Raw genomic sequence first — 27,153 nt, 5'->3', positions numbered from 1 at the left:
CTTAAATACAATAGTAATGCTGATGCTTGCTTTGGCAAGCACCATGAAAAATTAAGGAATGAAAGGCAACAGACAATACTAATACTAATACTAATACTATGAAAGAAAGGTGAAGAGGGTCACATTCTTATGAAGTCTGCCGAGACTTGAATACAGGCTGGATTTGAACAAAACTACAGATATGTTTTTCAACATTCCTTCTAAATAATATATTAATTCATAATGTCATAATGGAAAGCCCAAGTTGTTTTGAAATGAGCTGAAGAAGCAAGCTTTAGAATATGTATTAACTTCCATCCGTGAGCTGCATAATAAGTCAGGCCTTGGGACAATCATTGCAGGCATATTTTCATTTGTAAAGCTTAATTCAGAAAGCATGCCGGACCACACAGCCATGAATAATTAAAGACTAAACAGCATTAAGAGCAAAAAGCTTAAACAGGAAAAGCAATTAACAGTTAATGCCCAACATCTGAACTACGCTCACATTTCCTTTCCATTCTTCCACTTTTAAGCCGACCCCAATGTGTGCGAGACAGAAAAGAGGGTCCATCTCCAGTGGAAAAGAATAGCAATCCAAGGTGAAAATGAAGTTACCATTCATCACTATTCAAAGAGAAAAGCCTTCACCGCTGCTTTAACAGTACGTCGCGCGGACTGTGAAAAATATTTTCGTTTCCATTGAGTCGCTACATCTCAGAACCGCCTTTATGTTTAGCTATTGGACTATGCAAGTGTGTGTTTCATCTCAGCTCCCATGAAGGGACCAAAAGCCTCTTTTTGTGGTGTGTGTGTGTGTGTGTGTGTGTGTGTGTGTGTGAGGCCTCGAAGCTTCTACCTTTATCTCCCTGAGTGACTGATGTGTTGAAACCCTGCTGAGGTTAACAGCACTTTTTATCTGTTGCTGGCAGCAACAGCCCAGTTTCCCCGGTGAGAGGGGAGAAACAGGACCGGGCTATGCAGCGGGCCGCACACAGCGATAAACAAATATGGCTTTCACCCAGAAACACACCCCTCAGACAAACACACATACACACACAAAGTGCAGGATATTGTCAGAGCATCAATATATAACCCCAGCACATCTTGTTCTTATGCACCAGAGGGCTGACATGGTGAAAATATCTCTAAACCAGTTGTTTACAACCCAAAAATGGGTTCCAGGCTTGCAGGTCTGTTCTTACAGGAATATATATATATATATATATACACACACACATACACTCACCTAAAGGATTATTAGGAACACCATACTAATACTGTGTTTGACCCCCTTTCGCCTTCAGAACTGCCTTAATTCTACGTGGCATTGATTCAACAAGGTGCTGAAAGCATTCTTAAATAGGATAGGATAGCATCTTGCAGTTGATGGAGATTTGTGGGATGCACATCCAGGGCACGAAGCTCCCGTTCCACCACATCCCAAAGATGCTCTATTGGGTTGAGATCTGGTGACTGTGGGGGCCATTTTAGTACAGTGAACTCATTGTCATGTTCAAGAAACCAATTTGAAATGATTCGAGCTTTGTGACATGGTGCATTATCCTGCTGGAAGTAGCCATCAGAGGATGGGTACATGCATGGTGGTCATAAAGGGATGGACATGGTCAGAAACAATGCTCAGGTAGGCCGTGGCATTTAAACGATGCCCAATTGGCACTAAGGGGCCTAAAGTGTGCCAAGAAAACATCCCCCACACCATTACACCACCACCACCAGCCTGCACAGTGGTAACAAGGCATGATGGATCCATGTTCTCATTCTGTTTACGCCAAATTCTGACTCTACCATCTGAATGTCTCAACAGAAATCGAGACTCATCAGACCAGGCAACATTTTTCCAGTCTTCAACTGTCCAATTTTGGTGAGCTTTTTCCTATTTGTAGTGGAGATGAGTGGTACCCGGTGGGGTCTTCTGCTGTTGTAGCCCATCCGCCTCAAGGTTGTGCGTGTTGTGGCTTCACAAATGCTTTGCTGCATACCTCGGATGTAACGAGTGGTTATTTCAGTCAAAGTTGCTCTTCTATCAGCTTGAATCAGTCAGCCCATTCTCCTCTGACCTCTAGCATCAACAAGGCATTTTCGCCCACAGGACTGCTGCATACTGGCTGTTTTTCCCTTTTCACACCATTCTTTGTAAACCCTAGAAATGGTTGTGCGTGAAAATCCCAGTAACTGAGCAGATTGTGAAATACTCAGACCGGCCCGTCTGGCACCAACAACCATGCCACGCTCAAAATTGCTTAAATCACCTTTCTTTCCCATTCTGACATTCAGTTTGGAGTTCAGGAGATTGTCTTGACCAGGATCACACCCCTAAATGCATTGAAGCAACTGCCATGTGATTGGTTGATTAGATAATTGCATTAATGAGAAATTGAACAGGTGTTCCTAATAATCCTTTAGGTGAGTGTATATATAAATATTTTTTTTAAATTGCTAGATTCAAATTATAAAATGCAAACAGTAATATAACCAAACATACTGTAGTTATGCTAGCAACAAAAGCAGATTTTTTAAAAAGAGAAAACGCAACTTGAATCTTTTGTTGCTGATGTCAAAAGTCATGCATCCAAAAAAAAAAAAAAAACATCTGACAGATGCCAACATTAACATGTTGCTTGATGTAAAAGTCTGAATCCTAAAGCACAACACATTTAATATGGTTTTACTATATTATAAATAAAGACTATATATAATTTACACTTTTACACAGTTTAATAAAAACTACATAATATGCTATATTGAATTATATTATTTTTTATAATTTTCTTATATTAAAGGTCTGATATATTTTTAGAATTAATAACATTCCTAGACATTTATTTTTATAGTATTATATTATACTATATTATGCTATATTAAAGTGTATTATTATAATATTTTATACTATTAAAAGTCTAATATAAAATTAGACTTAATGTTACTAGACAATTATTTTTATTAGGTGTGTAACGGTACATGTATCGGTACGGTCTGGTGAATGCAGTCAGACGATGAATACAGCCAGTCACAGGCAATCCACACTTTTTCTTTATTTTTCAAAAGCACAATGTTTTGTTTTTATTGTGAGTGTACAGTTTCAAACGATGTCTTACTCTTATCAGTAGGACCATAAATGACAGAGCATTTTAAGTGATGAAATATGCATGTGCTGGAAATGGGAAGCCTGAGGTGCCGCTTCTCTCGCCGTCTCCTCCTGGAAAGGTGAAGTAGATTGCTCTTTTTCTCCTTCTCGCTCATCTTTCTGAGATTTCTTGAAAAAGCGTAATATTGAACTCTGTGCATCCTCCATTGTCACCGCATGTTAATGAACCCTCACTCGCAAAGAAAACTAAACTCTGCACAAGTTTACTTTTACTTTTCAAGTTTACTTTTATAACACAAGAGATGCTTTTCAGTTTTGTAGCTGATTGTGACCAAATACCTTTTGCTTTTTATCAGCCCTACAAAAAAAGATGACCTATGCAAGAGTGCATTCTGTTTACTGCTTAGTGCTTAATACACTAAAGGAGGCTGTACTGTAGCAAGAGGAGAATAAATGCCACTAGGTGGAACTACTAATTTGCACTACTGTCTGTTCAAAATAAATGAAAAGTAACCTAGCACTGGGGATTTGTTACTTTTTCCTGTTGTGCAGAACTCGTATGGAACCCCAAAACTGAGGTATGTACCGAACCTTGACTTCTGTGCATACTGTTACATGCCTGATTTTTATAGTATTATATTATGTTAATGCTATATCACATTATATTATTCTAATATACTATTAAACTTAATATTCCTAGATTTTTATTTTTTGTAGTATGTTAACAGTACAAAAACTGCTTGACAGTAACAAATATTTGTAAAAACCTTGTGGATTGAGTGAGCGTGATCAATTAAACATGCAAAAACAGTAAATTAATGCATAGAACAATGTCCCCTATACGTAGTAAAAATCAAAGCATGGCCTTTCTTGCTTTACTTTTGTTTTGTCTGGTCTGTTCGTAACAAATTCAAGACTATAATTCTGCATTCCTCTGATTCAAAACGCATTACCCTCTCTCTAATCAGTACCAACACATCAAACAACTCCAAAAAGAATATTTAATGTTGATAGAATCAGTCACATCAGAAACCAGATAGCAGTTTCTCACCAGTCTTGTAGCAGAGGTTACTTTGCCCAAGGTTGCGCTGCTTCCCCACATTCTCCACGTAGGTGGTGTTACAGCCCGCAGGTGCTGTGATCCGAACACCGGTGGGCGTATGTTGCAGAATGGAGGCGTTTGATCCATGACAAGATGATGGAGGCCATCTTTATTTGTCATTTTGGTTCATGTCTGTGTCAGGAGTCCTTGATTCATGATAATCATGCAGGTGCTCCCTAAGCACATATTGCTGTATGTCATAGTTAAGTACCGGCAATATTTGCAGTCGTTTTGTGCAAGACACAAGAATGACACTAGCTCTAATCTTATGTGAACAGCAGCACGCATCAATGTTCAGATGAAATGAGGGGTCAGAATGTCTACAGAGCACCTGTTCAAAACAAGCTAGAGAGAGGTAGTAAAATAAAGAGATAAGCCACTTGATGCCATGCATTAGTGTTTTTACCAAAGACAAGAGATGTTCTCAGGCAGCATGACCGTATATGAAAAATGTTCAATAAATTATTAATGTCATTCATACTACTAGGACTGCTGCTACTGCTACTAACAATAATAATAATAATAATAATGAAAATAATGAATTGAACATTGTTGTCTTTTATTATATTACACTATCACTGTTTTTAATAACTGTTTTTATTAATATTTATTGTTATTATTATAAATGAAAAGAATAAATTGAACATTGTTGTGTTTTATAATATTTCTGGTAATATTTATATTTCTATTAATTTACTGACAAATATGGCTTTTTAGCATTACTGCAAAAAAAATATTTTTTATTTGTCAACAAACAATGCTTGATGTATTTTATCATTCTTATGCTGCCACAGAGAATGATGGGAAATGTAGTTGGGTTGCACACATCTATCAGCTCATAAATCATGAGTAGAACAAAAACTAATAGCTTAATTCTTCATCATCAGTACACAAAATGCATACAAACTAAATGGTAAAGTCCGTGATCAGAATTACAACTTGCATCAATACAAAAACGATTTGTTTCTGCCGTAAGTCTGAAGAAAATCTGAAGATTACAAATGGTAATTACACAAAATCATGCGCGTTCAACTCATAAATCCAGACATTCCGACACATGACTTGAATGTAGCAATTGCTAAACAATGTAAAAAACATGGAACATGAAACCAAATTCAGAGTCAAAACTATCCGTTTATAACTAGACTTGAATAATCTGCAACTACTGGGGGCTGAACTCACAACTTTCCAGGTGGTGGCCCACTTATCCAACCGGAGGGAAGCATCTCCTTCCATCATTCTCTTGACATATCTCTCCCTCTCTCTCTCAATGTGTTAGCCTTTAGCACTTTCACTCCTAGCAGATGATTACCAACACAACGTGAAGTGTCGAAGTGGCCCCAGGGGCCCCTGACCGTGACACTGTGCCTTGAATTCTGGAAGATAAGAGACTCATGCACATAAACAAGTACACACACACACAAACTTGTGCCTGGAGCACTTGGTTCTTTGTTAATCTCATGAGTACACACACACACACACACACACACACACACACACACACACAGAGCGAAGGGCCAAAGGGCCTGACTACACATAACCAGATTTGATGGAACTACAGTGTCAAAGTGAAACACCCTGCCATATTCTGCCCTTTTCTTTCTGCACTTCCCTCTGTTTTTTTCTCTTTTATCTCACTCACAACATCATGTAAAGAGGAGGACAAGGTTCGTGGCTCTTCGGTCACGTTTTCTCTGCCTAAACTGAAATGACAGTCGAGGCTTAAGGGCCTTTTACAGAGAGGTTTTCTTTTTTTGTTTTCATTGCCATGCCGGAATGTCGCCATAAGGCAACACGAGTTTTACATGCTCTACTTTTCATGACAAGACTAAGATTGAGTCTCTTGCTGTCTAGAGGAGATAAATCATGAAAAAATAATTAAACTAACATTTTACTCTGGTGAAGGTCTTCATCATGCTAAATTAAATTGAGCTGATTTCATTGCAGTCAATATTGCATAGTACTAAACTCACAAACTTACAGTAGTATGGGACTACAACCAATAATATCAATACAGAGATATTATACAGTTGAATATAAGCAGCTGTCTAGGGATTCAAAGCATACATACATATATATATACATACATACATACATACATACATACATATATACATATATATATATATACATATATACATATACACACATACATACATACATACATACATACATACATGTATATACATATATACATACATATATAAATTAATTCTCTTCAGCAAGGATGCACTAAATTACTTAAAAGTGAGAGTACAAATGTTTTGGATCATGTGACACTGAAGACTGGAGTAATGAGGCTGACCCTTCTAATAGCTCGAGATTCTAGAAAATTTCCCTTTGCAAATGGCAAAAAAAATAAAAGAGCCAATTTAAACTCTCATCTCTTCATACTGACAAAACATATGAAATAAATAACCTGGCGGCAGTCGTTACCTGACATTCTTAGGTGACAGGTAATGTCAGCTTGTATGTGTCTGTATATATATATATGTGTGTGTGTGTGTGTGTGTGTGTGTGTGTGTGTGTGTGTGTGTGTGTGTGTGTATACAAACAAACATTTGAACATCTGATGAAAAGTGAGCTTTCTGTCATGCATAAATAGCGATCCTGTGACATGTTGCTTGACATACCTGCGGAAATTTAGCATATAAAATGCACTGCTGCTTTTGAATATTTCACAAGGGTATACAACACTTTTTTTTCTCTCAGCTCAAGTGTCAAGTGTATACTGCACTTTCGAATAAAGTACAGGGAATATATTTATAGAGAATATGATTATCTTTAGAATGAGAATAGTAAATCAATGAATCCCTGCAATTTCCAAAGCTTATTTTCATCCATAAGAACAGAATATACGAGGAATAAAAAACAGTTTATTTTCAGGGTTTTGTTATTTCTATGTGTAATGTATTTATCTTTGAATAAAAGGTGGGAAAGTATGTTTTAAAAAGAAGATTATGAGCCTATGTTTGTAAAATGTGATTCACGTATCTAATAAAACGCCTGTCCGTGCATAACTCTTCACATATTGATAATTTGAACATTCCCACACACAATACAATCATTATGAAACACCTTATGAATGCATAATACTGTTCTATTGAAGCAAAAAAAAAAAAGATCTTGGAGATATTCTATTTTATTAAAGACCAGAAAAACACTCTCAACCAGGGGTTTTAAAACTTTTTGATCCCAAGGGCTCCTAAATATATATATTTCACCTGAAAGAACACATACATATACATATACATACTGTATATGCAATGTATATATATATGCAATAATAAAATAATAATGAACGATTAATCTCATTATTTGTATTAAATATTACTATTACCAAATGTGAATAAATAAATCATTGCGATTAAGAATTTCTGTGGGCCCCTTAGCATCAGCTTGCAGGCCTCCGTTTGAAAACCCCTGCTCTACACAATTCTGTGATTCAATGCATTGCATGTATGGCGTCCAGTTGTACATGATTTCATGTTACTGGTGAAAGCAAACCTAAGTACTCATGGGGGCAAACTATCTACAAATGCCAGGTAGCTAGCTGTAAATATGTTGAGAGTTTAACAAATATGCTGAGCAAGAATCTTATCAAACGGTTGCTCTGCCTTGAAATGAGTTAACCTGAACCAACTCTATAGGACAGTATATTAGCATTAATGCCCACTATGGCGGCCCTTGCGACAACACTGTGAAATTAAAAATAAAGCTTGTGTAACCAGAAGCATGCGAGTTCATGTACTCCTGTCTCAACGAAAACCAAATAAAACCTAATAAAATCCAATCAATGGATTTTAGACAAGCTTTAACCAATGACCACAGCCAACTGTAGAAGAAGACATCGTCAGTGACACTTTAAACTACCCAAGCACTGAAAATAAAATAGCCATAAATTTAAAGAAAGGCTCATTTACCCAAGGTGCAACGGGACACCTTTTACCATTTAATCAGTCAGTCACCCAAGAGTGATGTCCCTAATATCATGAATTCACCATTTCTCTGTTTAACATAATTAAAATATCCGCTGCCGGGGCCATAAACGGGAGGAGAGGATACTGTAATTCTGCCGTAAAGCCGCAGAGCGTGAAAATGTCACTTACCGAGTACCCTCGTCCTGACAGAGAGTGAGTGGAGCTCTGGGGGAGAGAAAGAGAGAGAGAGAGAGAGAGACAAAGAAAGAGAGAACAACGTTGACCTTTGAGGGAGACTATGAGATGACAGAGACATGATAAAGTTCTAGCACTTTAATATCAATATTCACATTAACCTTTTTCCCACCCTTCGTTTCTCTCGTTCGCCTAATGACACTCCTTATTCCTCCCCCTCTCCCTCTCCCTCTCTCTCTTTCTCTCTCTTCAAGATTTGCTAGAACACATGACTCGTATGACTCGAGCACAATACAGCCCTGGACAAATTAGCCGTCTGGTCTCCCAAGGCCTTTTCTTTTCAGCAAGACCTTGGGATTATCTTAGCAGAATGAGCTTTTAGCAGTTTATAAAAATAAATAATAATAAAAAAAACACCTGGGTCTTATCCTGTGATAGAAAAGATTGACAAGTTGACAAAGATTTTTTACATTTTCTGACAAAAAAATGTGTATGCAGTTACTAAGGTTTTCAGGTGTTGAAAGGGTTATAAAGCTGGTTGCTACAGTAGTAGGGCTGTGCGATATAGCTAAAAAAATTATCACGATATAATGGTTTCATATCGTTCGGTATCGATAATTATTGACATTTATAACCTTTTTTTTTTTAAGACAAGTAGAGAAGTTTGAATTGAATTTTATTTGAGTTTATCATCCACATTATTAAGGCAAACATCAAATTATATTAGTTTTAGCAGTCAAAAACTAAATAAAATTTAAACAAAAATCTGCATGTCTTACATTAAGATACAAAAGTAAGTGTTAAAGAAACTCTTGACCTTAAAATGTTCATTTTATGTTGAACTTAAAAAACTCTTGTTACAAAATGTGTGCAATGTAAAAGTGTAAACGTAGAACAAATCAAGGCAAACTTTGAGGTAGATCAACATCTGTAATAAGTAGGGGTGTAATGGTTCACAAAATTCACGGTTCGGTTTGATAGGACACAGTGGTGTCATAGTTTGGTACGTTTTCGATACAGCAAAAAGAAAGAAATGCCAGAGAAATTTCCTTGATTTAAAAAAATAATAATAATAAGTGTGAGTTTTCCTACATCTTGAAACTTTAAGTTTTAGAAATGGGGGTAATCTTTGAAGGATAAACAAATAATGCTTTGGTCATCACAATACACAAAAAATTACATTTAAATATGATAATATTTGATTTTTGAAGTGCTGGAAAAAGATGTGTGACATACTTGAAAGCATTTTACTATTCCTGCCAAACTTTCATGGTTACAGTTAGTGTTACTACATTAAATCCATGGTACATGTTGCTGATCTGTGGACTTAATGCCTATAACTAGTTCATTCATGGCACAATGTTTCTCCTGGTTTCCACGCCAGCGTTGTTTGCTCTAATAGAGATCTACGGTTAATAACGGAGACATTTGAATGCTTCTCACTAGGTCTCGCACTGATGTTATTACTTCTGTGGCGAATACAAATGCTTTCTTTATTGGATCTTGGCGCTGTGTAGTAACAGTGTTGCTTGATCAAGATCGGCTCACGCTGCACTGACATTGGTCCAAACTGAGCGTGAAGCACAAAATAATGATAGGGCAGGTTTCGTTCCACTTTCATTATGTTTGCCATTTGATGTTGGGAAACGTTGTGGTGGTCGCGCCATCTTTAACTTCGCAGTCCACTTATGAATCACGGTCGAATGGAACCGCACCTTCAGTCAACATGATGTGGACAGCGCAGTTCATTGTTGCATAGCAACGACAGACGCCACGGGAGCGCAAGAGCTTTGGAAAAAAGGAGAAAGCGGCACAGCCGCGCCTTCCACGCGTTTTTAGACGCGATATGTAAACGGCCTCTACGGGCGATGCTATATCGAACATTTTTTATAACGTTAAAAAAATAGTACGTTAAAAAGTAGTTGCTAGGGTGTTCTAGGTGGTTGCTTTCTAATCTGGTCTGTAGATGGCTTGGACCCACCTAAATAGACTTCTTTACCTGGTAATGGCATAATGGAATACTTCTCTTCAGAAAACATCACATAATTTCATCACTGGTTTCATCATCTTTCATGTAGCACAAGCAGTTTAATGTGAGACTTAATACCTGAACAAACCCCTAACTGTTGAGCAATAATAGCCTAATAACATTTTACAAAAAAAAATGTCAACATTTAGTGGTTCAGTTGTGTACTCTGCATTCAAGTAAACATCAAGTAAACATTAACTCAGCAATAAAGAGCAGTCAGATGATTCTTGCACACCAGGTTACATCATTTTCAAGAACTGTGTCATAGATTGTCATCATAAAGGAAATGACATTCAGATCAGACCCAAGACACCCAGCATTTGCATCCATTTTCCATGCTGTTGCATCAGCCCTTGTCTGTTTATAGTAAATGAGGGGGAACGAAAGCATTTTATTTTTCTGTGACAGATTCCTTGTCAGATTCAGATTCATATAGGGGCCTTTCAAACAGTTCAGGGCTGTCTGAGTGAGTCATCAACAACTAGAAGTTACATGGAGTAGTTTAAGACTCCGGCATGCCAAACAAGGGAAATAATTCAACAATCTAAACAATCTACACACCTCTTGAACACAGCATGAATGTCCTGAAAACTATAGATAGTTAACATCAGTAGTTTAAGAATCAAAATCAGAATCCAACACCAACACCGATTTTTACTCACATTTGGCACTTGGTGAATGGTAATTTTAGGCCCTGCATATATATATATATATATATATAGACATTGTAAACAGACTGTGTGGTCACAATTATGAATATGGGACTACTGATATATACGTTTATATGTACAATAAGCAGAATAAAAAAATGGATTTAAAGCAACACCAAAGCACTTCTGCTCTTTGGTCCCCCTACAGGTTGGAAGCGGAATTGTCCATTACCGAAGTCGTAAATAATTTAGCCTACTGCAGCCTACCGTCGCACGCACGCTATTTGTTTATCCAGCACCGGCTTTGGAAATAACAATGTCCACAGACAAGGTAGAGTATGTTGCATAATTTTATAAAAGTATGATGTATTGTGACATCAGAAACGAAGAAAAACAAAATAATGACATTGTTTGCTATTTTTTTGCTATTGTAACGCTTGCCGTAAAGCAAGTCAAATCTGTAGTTTCTTATGTCTCATTCGATCTACAGATCAGCTACCCGATCTGGCAAACTTCCATAGTGCGGTTATAGCCGATAGAGGGTCGCAAAGCGAATGCAGAAGTGCCGTTTCACCCTGTTATGAGTTGATGAACCACTGAAACGATTTTGGAAACATTATTTTAAGGTACAAAATAATCTTTGGTGTTGCTTTAAGGTTAGAAAGCATGACACTCGCGATTAAGGGTGTCACGATTCTCCAAATCCTCGATTCGATTACATTTTCGATTCTAAAGTCACGGTTCGATTTGATTCTCGATTTAAAAATAAATAAATTTGAATGCACAAGCTATGCCATTTTTAGACTTTTATGAAATATAATAATATCTGACCTTTGTTCGCAATGTACCACACACTACATTGTCAAATTTAAAATGCACGGTTCTAGCACGCTAATTAAATGCTTAAGTTTTCCACCACTGAATAAGGTCGCATGTCCTATAAATACTCCCAGCGCGCTTGTAATTGCCTTTGCACGTGTTGAGTTACTTGGAAGTTTTATTCAAAATGAAGACGGGTAGTAGTTTGTGTTACAGTTGTCGGTTTAACAGATAAATCTATGTTTTTGTGGTGCCTGCGGAGATGCCCTGCCATGTTAGTCGTGCCGCCGGTGGAATAATGTGGTATACGTACATAGCAGAGCTTGCAAACTGTTGTTTTTTTTGTCGACAACACGAACGTTGGTCAACATAACTCACTGGAAATCCAAAATACTTCCAAATACTTCCGGCGACTTCAGTGAAAGAAGAGGGGGTTCAAGTTCTATAGACGGCTGGTTGTTGTAGCTGTTAGGTTGACTCGCAGCACTTCAACATGTGTGGGGTTTTTTTTCGCTTGGCAAGCAGAGCTGACGTGACATGGGGGCGTGGCAGCATTGACGATTCCATTTTTTGATTCGATAATCGAGATTGAGCATTAATTTCGATCGATTTCGATTTAAAATCGAAATCGTGACACCCTTACTCGCGATGTCAGAATGCCAGTCTGTCAGTCAAGTCCGAAGCAAGACGCAACATGTTATTGCAACGATGTCTCAGATAGTCTGAAATAGCAAATAAGTTACTTTCGAGGGATTCCTTAAAAAAAAAGAACAAACTTATTTTCCTTTTAATGGACATATGCTGGACTTTTCCAATCATTTAGTCTGCTTAAACTCCACCCCTTTATTACAATCAACTGAAAGCTCACATTTTCATCTTTCGCCTTTGTCACAGCCTCCATCCGTTGAACAGGGGAAAAAAACATCACTCATAGCAAGCGTGTGCAAGAAAAAAATATTATGTAACATTTGGCCAAAGAAAAAGACAAATATTTCCATCAAATCAAAATACAAAATCAAACTGAGCAAGTTTAATTTATAAGGATGCACATATGAATCTTACAGACGTCAATAATTTAGACAAATGAGAAACAAGTAAAAGATCACAATATCTCAAATAGATTGCAATACACTGAACTTACAGAATCAGAATATCATCATAATGAAGCTTACTGATACATTATTGAATAACCAGGTCACTTCCCAACCTTAGCTGAAAGAAAATGAACAACCGTTTAATAACCAAAGTAATACATTCCACAGACAACTCAACCCTTGATCAACAAGTAGACACATGATGCAGAACTCACACTAGTTCAAATGAGAGAAATGCAGCCTGTTCCAGACTTCTCCAGTAAGACTAGAAGGCACCGTCCACATCCCAGCACTACAGACTAGGCCTGAATACCAATCTCCAAATCTCTCCTGCTCTACCTCCTATCATTTCCCCCCTCTTTTGCCTCTTTCCTCTGTGCGATTGGCAATTTCTGCTTCTGTCTCAGGGGGTGACTTTTCCGCAAGACCAATTTTGTCCTTGCACAGGATTCAGTCACATACACACACACACACACACCTGCTACAGGGGTTTAACCCTCATCAGTTCCTTGGTTCTCTCTCACACTCAGCACAAACTCCCACTGTGGCAATTAGAGAAGTGGTCTTGAGAAAACCTGGAAAGGCGGCACTGCAGGATCCAAATACTTTTCCAGAACCTCTCTTTTTTTCTCTCACAGAAAAGCGAGGAGGCGTAACGTACGAAGAAGAGCAAGTGAGGCTCACCGGGAGGCCAAAAATTTGTAGAGTTAGCCTTACAATGCCCCGGTTCATTCACATTGCCACATTCAGAGTTGAAAGGGAGACTTATTTAAATGATAATGAGGAACAATACATTGGATTTAGTGCTGCAGAGAGAGAGGGAAAAAAATCCATTACACCATCCGCGGTTCATAAGCCATGGGGCTGGGCCACATCTAAACACGCTCCCTTAAAAGCCATTATACGCAGCACTCAATAGATTTGCCTAGCACTTAGGACTTCAAAAAAGGATTAAGATGCAGGCTGGGAGAGAACGAGAGAAAAGCAAACGTGAAAGAGGGAGAAACGGGGCGGTAGGGTGAGCAGGACGGCAGCTGTTTTGGGGTTAACCAAACAACCTCTTTAAAAAGAAATGGGGGTGAACCCGCTTCTTAATCCAAGCCCATTTTCACACTAACTCGAACCCCTTCACCCATCCTCTTGCATCACTCTACACTTCTTGGGCCCCAGCAGATTTGGTGACAAGTGGGAGGAGGTGGATTGTTTAGCTACGGACCAGACTATTGGTTAAGATAGGGCAGCGGATGAAAAGAAGCCAATCGGGAAGCAACGGAGCGTGAAGCCAGTGAGCGAACAGACGGCTGAGATGCAGTAGGTGTTGCCGGGTCTCTGTGGGCAGCTTCTGTGACATAGTGGGTGGGTTCAAAACTATCAGTGTCATTACCTTCGTGCCTGATCCACCCCAAACGCAAAAACATCCTTGCTGTTCGGAAACACAAAAGCTTCTATAGTCAGTTTAGATGTAGCATATTTCATTTGTTGCAAATGATAATGAGATTTCAAGAGGTATTTTTTATTGTATTACTAGGATTTTCGCTGTTTTCATTTTTGAGAGAAGTTTCTTGTTTTACCAGTAGGCCTATATGATAAATAGCCTATACGTAATAAATCAGGATACTAGATGAGGTCAAATAAACCATGTGTATGGGTTGACATTCTCTTGATTTGTGTTTATAGGTGAAAGTGCAACAATTCTGATGAAATACATTTCTCAAATGACAATAATCGTTATGATTATAATTTTGAGCAAAATAATTGGGATTATCAATTTAACCATTATGGAGCAGGATGAAAGTGTGACAGTTTTCATTGACAAAAACTAGACTAAACAAATACAGGACATGGTTGACGAAATATAACATCAACTAAAAACTACATTTGACACAGGACTAAGACTAAATAAAAAAAATGGCTGACAAAATGAACACTAATAGAAAGGGACACTGCATCTGCTAGACTACAAGGTAGTGGAGGGGTCACTCAAGTCATATATATATATATATATATATATATATATATATATATATATATATACACACACCCCTAATGTATAACATGTACATAGCAGTATATATATTTAGCAGTGACGTAAAAATCTGAACGTCGTCCGTAATTTTGACAGATTACACTGGGATGATTGTACCTTGTAGATGTAATTATCACCTCTGTCCACTTGGTGGCGAGAAGAGCGCCAAAACTTTTTTTATTGTTTGAATTTTGTGATAAAATGGACAGACTTTGAAAGCTGAGACTTTGTTTCAAATCAAAAGTAACAAAGCACAAACTTATTGCGATTTACTTGACAAACATTCATGGTGAAACGTGAAAAGTAATGCAGTCTCTGATCAATTTTCTCATAAATAAATAAATGCATAATCTAGGCTATATGTTTGTCCTGTAAGTTTGTGAATAAAAAAATTAAAACGTGAACAAAAACAGAGCCTATTAAATGGCTTATTATCATTAAAATAATTCATAATAATAGATTATGATGGAATTTTTACAACAATGCGGAAGTCTAATGTCACCTGTGATATATAGCGTTATTAATGTTCTTTTTTCATTTTCTTTGTGAACACATTAACATATTATACGGCATAAATTAAGTATGCAATTCATAAATGTTGAGTGTGATTAGTGTAAACAGTCAGATATATTTAAATCAAGGTCACACTAAAACAACATCAGATACGACTCTGATTTGTTTTACATCTGATAGTGGACCAGATCAGAACTGAAAATGTCATTTGAAATGTCAGAAATGTTCAGTGATATTTTGGCTGTACAGACTAACATCCAAAAACCAGATCTGTTTCACAAAAAAAAGAAAAAAAGAATTTGAGCCATATTCAGCTGAGATGTGAATGTAGCCTAAGACAGTATTGCAAACTGAATATACTCTACTTCAATGTTTTCACTGCCTTGTTTTCACTCAAGTCAAATTAAAGAAAGTCTTGTCAGACTATACTCATTAATTCTTAACACACTGTTTCTGTAAAGTTTTCACAAGAGCCAAAGCCATGCTAAGCATGTGGATGTGTTGCGTTAAAATAAGATCTTAGCAAATGCACGCACCGCTAAAGTGGCAAGCCCCCACATTGGCTGTTTTTTTTTAATCACCCTGCGCCTTGCCCCCGGTTCTTTGAGACAACGCCATCCCCCTCGTTTGTTTCCATTTCCTTCTGACACTCCAACGACAAAAAAGAAATCCAGTTTTATCCGCCTCTGAAGCGAAGAGATCGTTAGCTAGCGGCGCACACGCCTAAGCGTCTTTGAAGTGGGTATGAAAAGCGCATTTGGTATGCAAAGAAAATTAGCATGTATGGCGAATCACAAGGGAAGATTTTTTACACCATTTAACAATGTGACAGTGATGAAAGATGATCCTGTTTACAAAGCTAGCGTTAGCGTGGCGTCCGGGCCTCGTGCGGCGGGACGCAACCGAACGGGCTCCGCAGATCTCTTGCTGTCTTGTGTCTTTCCCTCACTCCGAGATGGACAGATAGGCCTACAGATGACATGGATATGGCGCTCTGCATTTTAGCACCATTCCTTTGGCAGGAGATTAGAGGGAAATGTCATATCTGGCACTGTCAGCCATTACAGTCTGCAATTTTCTGCAGTCTTTCAGCCCTCCCTCCCTCTCTCTGTCTGCCCGTTGTTCTGTCGCTTTTTGCTGTCAAAACTGTCAGCCTGGATCACGCTTTTATCTGCCTCGAGCTCGTTTCTCGCTCTTCCTCGCTCTCCCTCTCTGACTTTTTCATGAAAAACAGCCTTTTGCACAAATTCATAAATGATGGCGATGAAGGGTGGGAGGGGGAAAGCGAAGACAGAAATTTCCCCTCCGAATCCTTAACAGCCTAAGCATCACATTTAATCTCTTCATTAAAAACATTTTATTCTTTTCATCATCTTCTCCTCCCTTCATCCTCGGCTCGCTGAGGCGCGCTGCCTCGCCGTCGTCGTATTACGGATCCATCTGAACGAATTTACAGGGGATTTCGGACACGCGTTTGACAGGCGTTAGTTAGGGACGCATATTCAGCTAGTCTCGGGGGAATTAGACACAAATTCTCATTACCCCTCTCTCAATCACATTATTTCTTCATTCAAGCACCAACCGAAACCCTACCACTATTTTTTTCCTATTTTTTCTTCGATAGTGCTCTGCATTACTCAGAAACGGCACCAGCTAGACTGGGGATTCTTTTCTACAAAGACACTGGTGAGGGAAACGGTCCTAGCTGACCGTGAGTTGACAAGCTAACTGCTTCTGAAACAAGAGTCGCCTGCCAAAAGAACAATTAGATCAGTGGTTCTCAACCTTTTTGACTCCAAAGTCCACAACAATATTAGAAGGCGCCCTGACTTTGATTTACTGGATAAGGATTTAAAAGGAAACATTTACTCACAATTTCTTTTCATATATTTTTTTACATTTTTAAAAACTTTGACAAGCAATATATTTTTATATAAGATATCATCACACTTTTAACATTAGGATATATCCAGATTTTTCAATACTGTGGGAATCCTAGTTCCTCACACACACAAAAAAAAAAACTCCATTAGATGAACAAGTTGAGTGTAACCGTACATATGCATATATCTGACCATAAAACCTTTTTTCAAACACTGCATCGCAGAATTTAGATTTTTCTCTAAATTTAGAACAAAATATAAAACATAAATGTATCAGAGAATAAAATGTAAAAAATAAGATTAAAAAGGAATTTTAATTAGATTAAAAGGCAGGGTAGGTAGGATTTTTCTAAAAAAAAAACATTCCAAATTTGTTTAAACTGTCTTTATATACCAATACATAATTAAAATATAAGTACTCTGAAAAAGAGAGTATAAAAATCGAGTGTCTGTAGACCTCTCACGACTGTTGTAAACACAGCTAATTATTTCCATTCACTCCACCCCCTCCCCTTCTGGGCTCCTTCCAAAGCCACGCCCCCAAAACACATTAACGCACGACACCAAATGCTCAGGCTCAGGAAGACGCATTTATTTATCTGAGACGAGTGCAGAGGAAGGAGCGCAGTGCATGCAGTGACATCATGTCAGAATCACATGTAATAAAATACCTGACTTTATCACTAGAAATATACACAAATAAGATGGCTTTTAGTACTCACTATCAAGCTAGCATATCGATACTGGTAAAGTTTAAAATATATTTTGTTTGATTCGGTAACGAGCTATATTTAGGCTATAGGTAACAAGCTATATTCATAAGGCAAAGCTAAAAACAGGTTGCATTGATACACGTTTTTCCATTACCATCAGTTAAACTGTGATGAAGGTGAATTTCATGTAAGAGTCATAACATATACGGTGTTTTGCATGTAAGAGTTTCCATGATGAAAACATTGTTGACTCTGATGAGGACTAACGTTACACTCCGGTGACAAGTACCGCATCGTCGGTTCGAGGACAGGTCTGGGGTCGAGGGCGAAGCAGAGGAGGTCGTTCAAGAGTGCGGGCAACCAGGGTCCGAGGAAGTAGTTTTTGCCTTGTTTGCCTTCGCTGACTGCATATGCAGGTGCTTTGAATTTTGAATGCTCTTTCTCTCTGCCATAATTTTACTCTTCGTAGGTTCCGCGCCTCTCTTGCACTCCCCTCAAATCAAACGGGTGTGCGCGCATATGGGCAGATCTAGCAACAGTGGTGGTAGCCTTGGTTGCGAGAGTGAGTGACAGTCGCCCAAACCAATCAATTGTTTCGTCCCGGATGGAAATAATGAGCTGTGTTTATTGCAGATTAAAAGGTCTACAGTCACTCGATTTTTAAACTCTCTTTTTCAGAGCACTTACATTTTAATTATGTATTGGTATATAAAGACAGTTTAAACAAATTTGAAAAAAAGTTTTTTATTAAAATCCTACCTACCCTACCTTTAAAAATGCAGCTGATTATGTGGAGTCTAAGCCCATAAAAGATGTTTATTGCATTTCATCTGGTTTTGAAAATAACACACAGGAGAGCGCATATCTTTAAGGAAAGCAATATGTTTGCTGCGAGTGACAAATGGCTGCAAGACAGAGAAATGAATGTGCGTACGCACCTGTTATGTATCCAACTGGCATTTCCCTTGAAAACCTTTTTTACACACATGTAAGAACTTGGCTGGTAAATGCCAAATGGACCTCTCCTATTGGTTTTCATGTTTACCGACGTCATAATGACACACTTCATTGTGCTTACCTCACTGAGTCGATCTTTAGAGCTGCTCCTGGGTGCTGTTTTCACCTCCGTCTCCTCCATTTTCTTCCCAGCCTGGTTCAGAAGACTCAGAGACTAGAGAGAGCAAAAGAAGAAAAATGACATTTTAGAATTAGGACAAAGCTTTATTTGGCTGTTGTAACTCTTATGAAAACAGCTGATCAAGAAACCACTATAAAATTATGCACTCTTGTATTTAATTCTCAAGCAGAGCCATGTTAGCGAAACAAAGTCTTTGGTTGGCTGGACACTACGAGACAACACAAAGACTTCAAAGAAACACAATGTTCTAATCGACTGTCAACTATTGTGATTCTTTTGTCTGTTTGCTTTGGAAATTTTAGGCCCTGCTTCCCAAGAGGTGTCTAGTTGTGTCTGGAACCAGGGCATTGTTGCCTTACTACTGTTATCCGGTGCACTCAGAGCATTAGCCCGTGAAAACCCAAGGGAAACCCAATGTTTGAGTGGAGGGCAGGTGAAGGAGGTGTTTTTTTGCTGAAACAGTGAAATGTAAGCAGCTTTATGAGCTCCTGCGATGAGCTTAGGAACGCTCTTGAGAGTCCCTGTTTGACCTGCATTTGAAGATGCACTGATTTGAATGCATGCAAAAGGACCAGAGCTCACCCGAAAATTATATTCACTGACCTTGTCCCTGGTTTAGATGGCCATCTGCAGATAAGGATACATGTGAAATGATGCAATAGACCTTATTCACAGCAGTGCCATCTTTTATTTTTTAAAAGGAATGAAAGTGAGGCTGTGAGGGATAGAAATACATCTCTTCAGTAGACAAAATTCCAGACAATATGAGCTATGGAAAATTATGAGTGATCTAGGAGCTTAATACAGCTTTATACAGCGGATGCCATTGAAAACACGGTAAGTCTATTCCTCACAGGCTCGCTTTCATACCTGTCATGGCGCTGCTCTGAATAAGGTCTATAGAGATAGATCTGTATTTTTTCTAAAGGCTAGGGCAAATAATTTTCATTACTTTAGCTTACATTATAGTATTCAAGTGCACAAATCTAATATTGAACAGATAAGCATGTGTACATCAATATATGTTTAAAATCTATATATGCATGAGAGTATGTGCAAGCTTGTTTGTTTAGCAATACTTTGTCTCCATAAGTTAGCTAAACCTGATCTTGAGACATCTTGAAAAGTACGACAAATGTAAGTTAGTACAGCTAGAATGCTGTATATATCAGTTTTATACAGTATATGCATGTTTGTTATGTGAGAATGTGTGTGTATTACTTCAGCAACTCTTGTGTGTGTGTCCCAAGTGGCTTGCAAGGTCTTGGCCCCAGTCTCCAGATCTCTACTCTAATTTAAACAGATCACTGCTACAATTAACCTTTCTGCTAAATATCAATTATAGCCCCAGGCAGAGCAGAATTAAAATGGTCATCAGCTAGTCTGACAGGTCCTGCATTCTGCCACCACCTGGTCATCGTTTTCCCCGATCCCTTCTTCCCAGCGGACGCACACAAGCCCCATTTAATTACCAGAGCCAATACTGAGCCAGCGCTGGAACAACACTGTGCCAGCGCTGGATGATTGGCGCAATGAATTACCATTCAGTTGAGGTCAGAAGTGAAAAACGCTGGAGTGATGCGACCTAGGCACGACGCTGGCACTATGTTGAGGATTTCCAAAAAAAGAGCTGCAGGTGGGCCTAATCAAGTCAGAGTAATTTGCCGTAGTCAAGACAGGGGCTCGATTCTGTCAGAAAAGCTGACAAGCTAATCAATCCCGCCATCTCAACGTAATCGGCAGGGCTGCTTAGAGAATCACAGAATTGCTTGTGTGTGTACTTGTAAAAGCAGGCAAAAAAAGCAGGGGTCTCTGTGTGTGGTGTGCCAAAACCTGGTTTTGATTTGTTTATAGAAGATAATATGAAAATGAATGTTTTCAAAAACACCATTTTCACTGATGGGGAAACAGAAGCCTGATTTTTGACTTTTTTTATATATATATATATATATATATATATATATATATATATATATATATATATATATACTTTGTGCATTTTGTGAGACCTTACATCAAACAAACATGGATTTTATTCGGTTAGCATTCTCAATGTCTCAACGGAGATAGTTGAAGGTTTTGCAGGTCTGCCCCTGAAAGACAAATCATGCAAAGTTTTGAAATGCACTTTAGTACTCCAGTGATTGTATTTTCTTCTAGTTATGGATTCATGTCTTGTTTAGAGGAACAAGGTCAAACACACTGACTAAGAATCTGTTATCGACAGTCTCATTGTCATTTTTCTCTCTCAAAAAGTCTGAAATATGTAGAGAATTCAAAAACAACATGGTCAAATTATCATCTGTACATAATGAACAACCCTAGTCTTATTGGACCCAATTTATCACAGCACATTATTCTAAAGAAAAGAAGAAGAAAAAAATCAATCTTCTATTGGCTATAAAATGTATTGCTGCATGGGTGGCAAAACAATATTAACCAGTAACGTCACAATCCAATCAAATCTACAATAGTCAGATTTACTCTGAAATATGTTGTATTACAACAGCAAAGGTTGTAGAGGCTATAGGAAGAAGTGAAGTTGGATACTTTATACACTCAACAGCAATAGTTTCCATATGTAGCGGAAAGAGCTACATACTACAACATACTAAAGCTAGCATCACATTATGTGCGTTTGAAACTACATTTCCTTCAACTACAAAACTTCTTAAATTCAAACACTAGATGGCAGTACATAGTTTATAGTGCAAGTACACAGTAAAGTACATTGTTTGGGACTCAAGTTAGCCTTAGTATGATTAGCGCAAACACATTTGTTCGATGAGTCAACGTTAATGTGGAGGAGATCAACCAATAAATGTTTAAAAGTGGAGACATTTATAATGATCTGACATTCAGTGGGTTTAGTGATGGATTATACTTTTGTTGCGGATTGCTAGTGAATAAGACTTTTGCGTTAGCATCCAGCAAGCAAAAGTGAATTCACTCCTCAAGTTTCCATACTCTTAAAATGTTTAAAATTGTTTTTTTGTTAATTTTGTCTAAAAAGACAAAAATTGTTAATTTTGTCTAAAAAGTACACTAAAGAGCTGTTCAATTCAAGAAATATAACAATAATTATATAAAAAAAATGTAATAATCGTTTCAATTTTATGAAAACAAGTCAGTCTATAGCTATAACAATAACACAGAGGAACGATATTGATGGCATCACTTTCAGAATTTTTTTTTTTCCAGCTAATGAATGATGAGAATTGGCAACCGACTTTAAAGAGCCCGATAAAGCTGTAGACAACATGACTGACAGAACGTTATCATCTGTTGGTGCGGAGGCTAATATAGTTATCATTCATGGTGTGAATGGAACTAACGCTGACTTCACGTGCTATCAGAAATTTCCTTTCAAGAGCTATGTTGTCGGAAAGAACAGGAATAAATGGAGGACACCAGGTTTATTCTTGCCTATTTATTGGAAAAATCTTATTAAAGCCAAAATGATATTTAGCGTCCCATTCATTGACCATTTAAACATTCATCGCGCTATATATTCTGGAATTTCGGTCAAATATAGGCTATTTTCGCCGTGTATAAAATATACAATATGCTTCAAATGATTATTAATTTATGTAAATATGCACTACTTTAACAACAATACAAGATGATGTAGCTATTGTGGGAAAAACTAATAAAGAATACTAGTCACAGCAGCAATTGTTCTCCCCTCCACCATGTTTAAAGTTTACGGCATGGCCAACTTGGTATCAAAATCATGCCCGAGGTTCCCAATGGTAAATACGACTTGAGAGGGAGTTCAGGTCCAATTTTTGACTAGAAAACTCGTTTTTACGATAAACCCGATAGCAAGTGAAGGCAGCATTAAGACGAGCATTAAGAAGGCAGCATTAAGTGAAATCCCCCTTCAAATTTCCATACACTTAAATTGTTTAAAAGGCCCTTAAGTGTTTTAATTATGTCTAGACAATATCGGGGGCTCACACATGCTAGCCTAGCTACAAGCAAGAAATAGAATATTACACCAAAGGATAGAGGAACTGTAGAGCAAAAAGAGATGAAACCAGACAGAGAAAGACAATAATGAAAAGGCGAGTAGAGGCCATGAACGGATCTGTGCCGGGCTGTTAGGGTAAAACCCCTCTCCTGCACACTGCTGAGTCCCTGCCCTGAAGGGAGGAGCGGCGGGCAGGCGTGCTGAGAGCCGTGCTGGGGTGAAGTCTCTCTGTTTTGTTATTCTGCTCTTTTGATCCTGACTAACCTCAAAGGGCCTGCTGTCTCCAGCCAAGAGCCCCTGAGCCGCCACAAGTCCCACCTCCATTAGCACGAGAATTTCACCTCCGCCTCGCCCTTGTTCTCTCCCTCCTTCCATTCCACCTCTTCTCACTTTATCTCAGCCGCACTGGCCCTCTCTCACCCTCGTCTTCACCTGTCAGCTGTTTTCTCTCAATCCCTGCTCAAGAATCAAGCCCTGTCAGTCCTCATTACCCCCGCCCAAGTCTCAAACCCACCACCCTCCCTGTTCGGATGAAAGCTCTCCGTTGCTAGCGGCAAGGGGCGGGCTGGGCGAGCATGACAGAGGGCAGGCTCTGGGGACACAGATCCTTCCCCTAATTTGCTGGAAAAAGTGTCCCGCACTAGAGGAGCCTCACCTCTATTAACCCAAAGCGAGAGTGAAAGAGAGACAAAGAGGGAACGAGACAAGAGGCAGAGAGAGAGAGAGAGAGAGAGAGAGAGAGAGAGAGAGAGAGAAAATGGGCGGGCGACAGTGGCACTTCTACAGTGGCTCAATCTCCAGGCTCATTATCCCCGAGCTGCCCCAGAGCAGAACAGGGCGCTCGGAGCATGGCGGGGCCACAACAGGGCCAGGGGCCAAATGGATTCATCTGCTCTCATTTGCTCCTGTCTCAGCAGAGGCAGCTGCTCAGAGAGAGGCGGACTGAGTGAGGGAGGAAAGGGCGGGAGTCGGGGAGATTTAAGGCTTTGTATTCTGTCACAGAATAGCGCCACCTGTCTCTTCTGTTATAACAGTAACTCATAGAACATTTTTAATCACTTATTCAAAAGCGGTCAGAGCCATGAAGTATCAATTACTGTACAATGGTGCTCATATAATACCGTTCAATATTTTGGGGTCAGTTAGATTCTTTTTGTTTTTTTGTCTCACCAAAGCTGCATTTCTTTGATCAAAAAATACAGTAAAAACATATAATATTGTATAATAATTGTATAAATATTGTAAAATATTACTACAATTTAAATGTACTTTTCTCTTATAATACTTTTAAAATGTAATTTATCCCGAATATAAATTCAGCAGCAGAAGAACAGTATTTATATGTAATATAAATCTTTTTTGTAACACTATAAATGTCTTTACTGTCTCTTTTGATCAGTTTTGATCATGTTGAGTGAAAGTATTAATTTTGTAAAATAAATAAATAAATAAAATTACTGACAACTTTTGAACTGTAGTGTAAGAGTCACACAAGCCAAATAGTGATTGACTAGTTATAAAAAGCAATGATTAATCACCCAATATTTAGCGATTTTGAGGTTACTTAGTTTGCCGATAACTACGGTAACCACTTAGATGTTCCTAAAAATTCCAACAACATTGCCAAATAACAAATCAACATTTTTGGTTTTCATATATTTTGGGGGTGAATTTTTGCAAACGCCAAAATAGATACAAAAAGCATGGGACTACCACAGCTACGTAGGAAGCAGTCTTGTTATTGTTAAATAAAATTGTAATTTAAATAAAGCTGAAATCAAATCAAATATTAATATTAGATGGAAAACTTAAGAATAAAAGCCAAGTCAAAATATTAATAAATACTATAATAGTATATGAAAACAGCACTGGTAGGAATTCAGTTATTCAGTTTAGTGCTCATTATACAACAATATTTGTTCACGGAATGACTATGATTGTCCAATCAGAATCAAGCATTCCAGCTAGTTTGTTTGTGATGACATCATTAACCAACCATCTTTATAATCTCATCACCATGTGACCTCCTTCTCCTCCTTCCCGGTCACACTAACCTAAACAACCCTTTTGGGCTTGACTGTATCCCAAGGACACAGCGCTATATACACTAAATGGATTCCTGCTTTTATTACAATGAGTCCCAGAGTATCCATTAAATGTCTATCATCACTGTGCATTGTTCATAGCTCAGTGTGATTGATGCCCACATTTTGTGGCCAAATGTATTACACAAGGCTCAAAACCCCAACATGCATCAATGCTTTCCAGTAAGATGGGGGTTGCACAGAGGCAAATTTACACAAATGCCAGTTCTAGGTGAGCCATTTGCGTACTCGTTCACCCTAGAGAGCAAGAGACAAAACTTTGCATTGTGCTGTGAGTGGAAATCACTGACTCAGATGGAATCAACGCAAACAGAAGTTCATTAAAGTTAGGCTGTTAAATAAAAGCTGTGTGTGCAAATAATAATGCCCTGCATCGGTTGACACACACTAACATAAAGCTAATAATAGCAATGGTCACACATTCAAGAACAGATCGCCAACATTCGCAACTCATTTTACTTGAATAATGTAACAAATATCAGAGTGAGAAAGGATATTCAATTAGGAAAAAGGGACTTTTTTATTGAAAGAACATGTTTTTGTCTATCAGGAATTGACTCAACTATGAAAAACGTGTCCCACAGGTGGACACTTAAGTAGCTTTGGTAGCGCCTAGAAAATATATTACAAAAATAAGTTAACAATAAAATTAGGTTCAATTAGTTGACATTACTCCATGCATTAGATAGAGTATCATATTATTATTTTTTTGTCTAGAGGCAACCATATTAAAGCTGCTTTATTACTGCTCAAAATTCAGTGCAAAGACGTAATGCAGCATAAAAGCCTGATTAAATTATGCCTGCTCTGGCTATATGCTACTGTTCAATTGTAATTCAATTAACATTAAATTTATACAACTTGAAATGTTAAAATTGCATTACAATATGTTGAAATTAATGCAAAATAACATTATCCAAACTAAAAAATGCAATAAAAGGGTTTTTTTCTTCTTTTTTTTCCTGTTATTTCATGTTAGCTATTGAATTAAAGGGATAGTCCACCAAAAATATTAAATTCTGTCATCATTTTCTCACCTTCATGTTGTTTCAAACATGTATGCGTTTCTTTGTTCTGCTAAACACATAAAAATATATTTTGAAGAATGTTGACTTGAAGAATGCAAAGTGTTTTGATTGACTTCTATTGTATTTTTTGTCTATACAATGGAAGTCAAAAGGAAACTAAACTGTTTGGTTACCAACAATCTTCACAATATCCTCATTTGTGTTCCACAGAAGAAAGCAATTCATACAGGTTTGGAACGACATGAGGGTAAGAAAATGACAATTTTCATTTTTGGTTGGACTATCCGTTTAACTAATATTAGCATATGGAACCTTTTTGTAAAGTGTTACCCAAAATAGATGTTCACACACAGTCCGTGGACATTTAAAGGAGCGTTTTAGCTCTGTTGCATAGAAAAATAGTCTTTGAATTACAATAATACATTATAAGAAGTTCTTATTTTCAAAAACATGAGTAGAAAAGTCTGATGCACGTCACATTTCAGCACTGAGATCAGTGATTGGAGCATGACGACAGGCCCCAACCAATCAGAGCTGCCCTTGTTCCTTTGACAAAATAGATTTGCACATACTAAGTATTTTTGAAAGGCAGGGCCCCATATGGCCTTATATCATGTTCAGTGGTGTCTTTACCCACTGACCCCGGGTCCCTCGGGGCCCATGGGTTAATGAAAGGGGTAGATCAGTGGTCCCTATGGGCCTGTCTGTCTGTCTGTCTGTACGCCCCAGTCCTATTTTCCACTCCCAAGCCATATGCCTTGGAGACTGAGGCACAGATATGACACATGGGCTTAAACATGAGCTCTCCTCGTCTCTGCCACCAACTGTCTCGGGGGGCACCGCGGGCCTAACCAATATACCGAAATACATGCACATA

At 38.1% G+C, this 27,153-nt stretch overlaps 1 protein-coding gene across 21 annotated transcripts in view; it reads right to left on the bottom strand.

Moving 5' to 3' along the window:
* Nucleotides 1-27,153, bottom strand: part of fbrsl1 (fibrosin-like 1) — a 300,204-nt gene that overhangs the window by 178,509 nt on the left and 94,542 nt on the right. For 15 of the 21 annotated variants that reach the window (XM_084113448.1, XM_084113435.1, XM_084113437.1 and 12 more), the window contains exons 3-4: nt 19,111-19,203; nt 8,300-8,335 (exon numbers count right to left, since the gene is read on the bottom strand). In XM_084113448.1, coding sequence (XP_083969574.1) covers nt 8,300-8,335; nt 19,111-19,203 — 129 coding nt within the window. The remainder of the gene's footprint in view (nt 1-8,299; nt 8,336-19,110; nt 19,204-27,153) is intronic. The other 6 variants (XM_084113447.1, XM_084113439.1, XM_084113442.1 and 3 more) reach the window with 1 other exon arrangement.

The sequence above is a fragment of the Abramis brama genome (assembly GCF_963993115.1).
Source record: "Abramis brama genome assembly, chromosome: 5".
In the NCBI taxonomy this organism is placed as follows: domain Eukaryota; kingdom Metazoa; phylum Chordata; class Actinopteri; order Cypriniformes; family Leuciscidae; genus Abramis; species Abramis brama.
The sequence above is the reverse complement of the archived record's forward strand: the minus strand, read 5'-3'. Positions and strand labels throughout refer to the sequence as shown.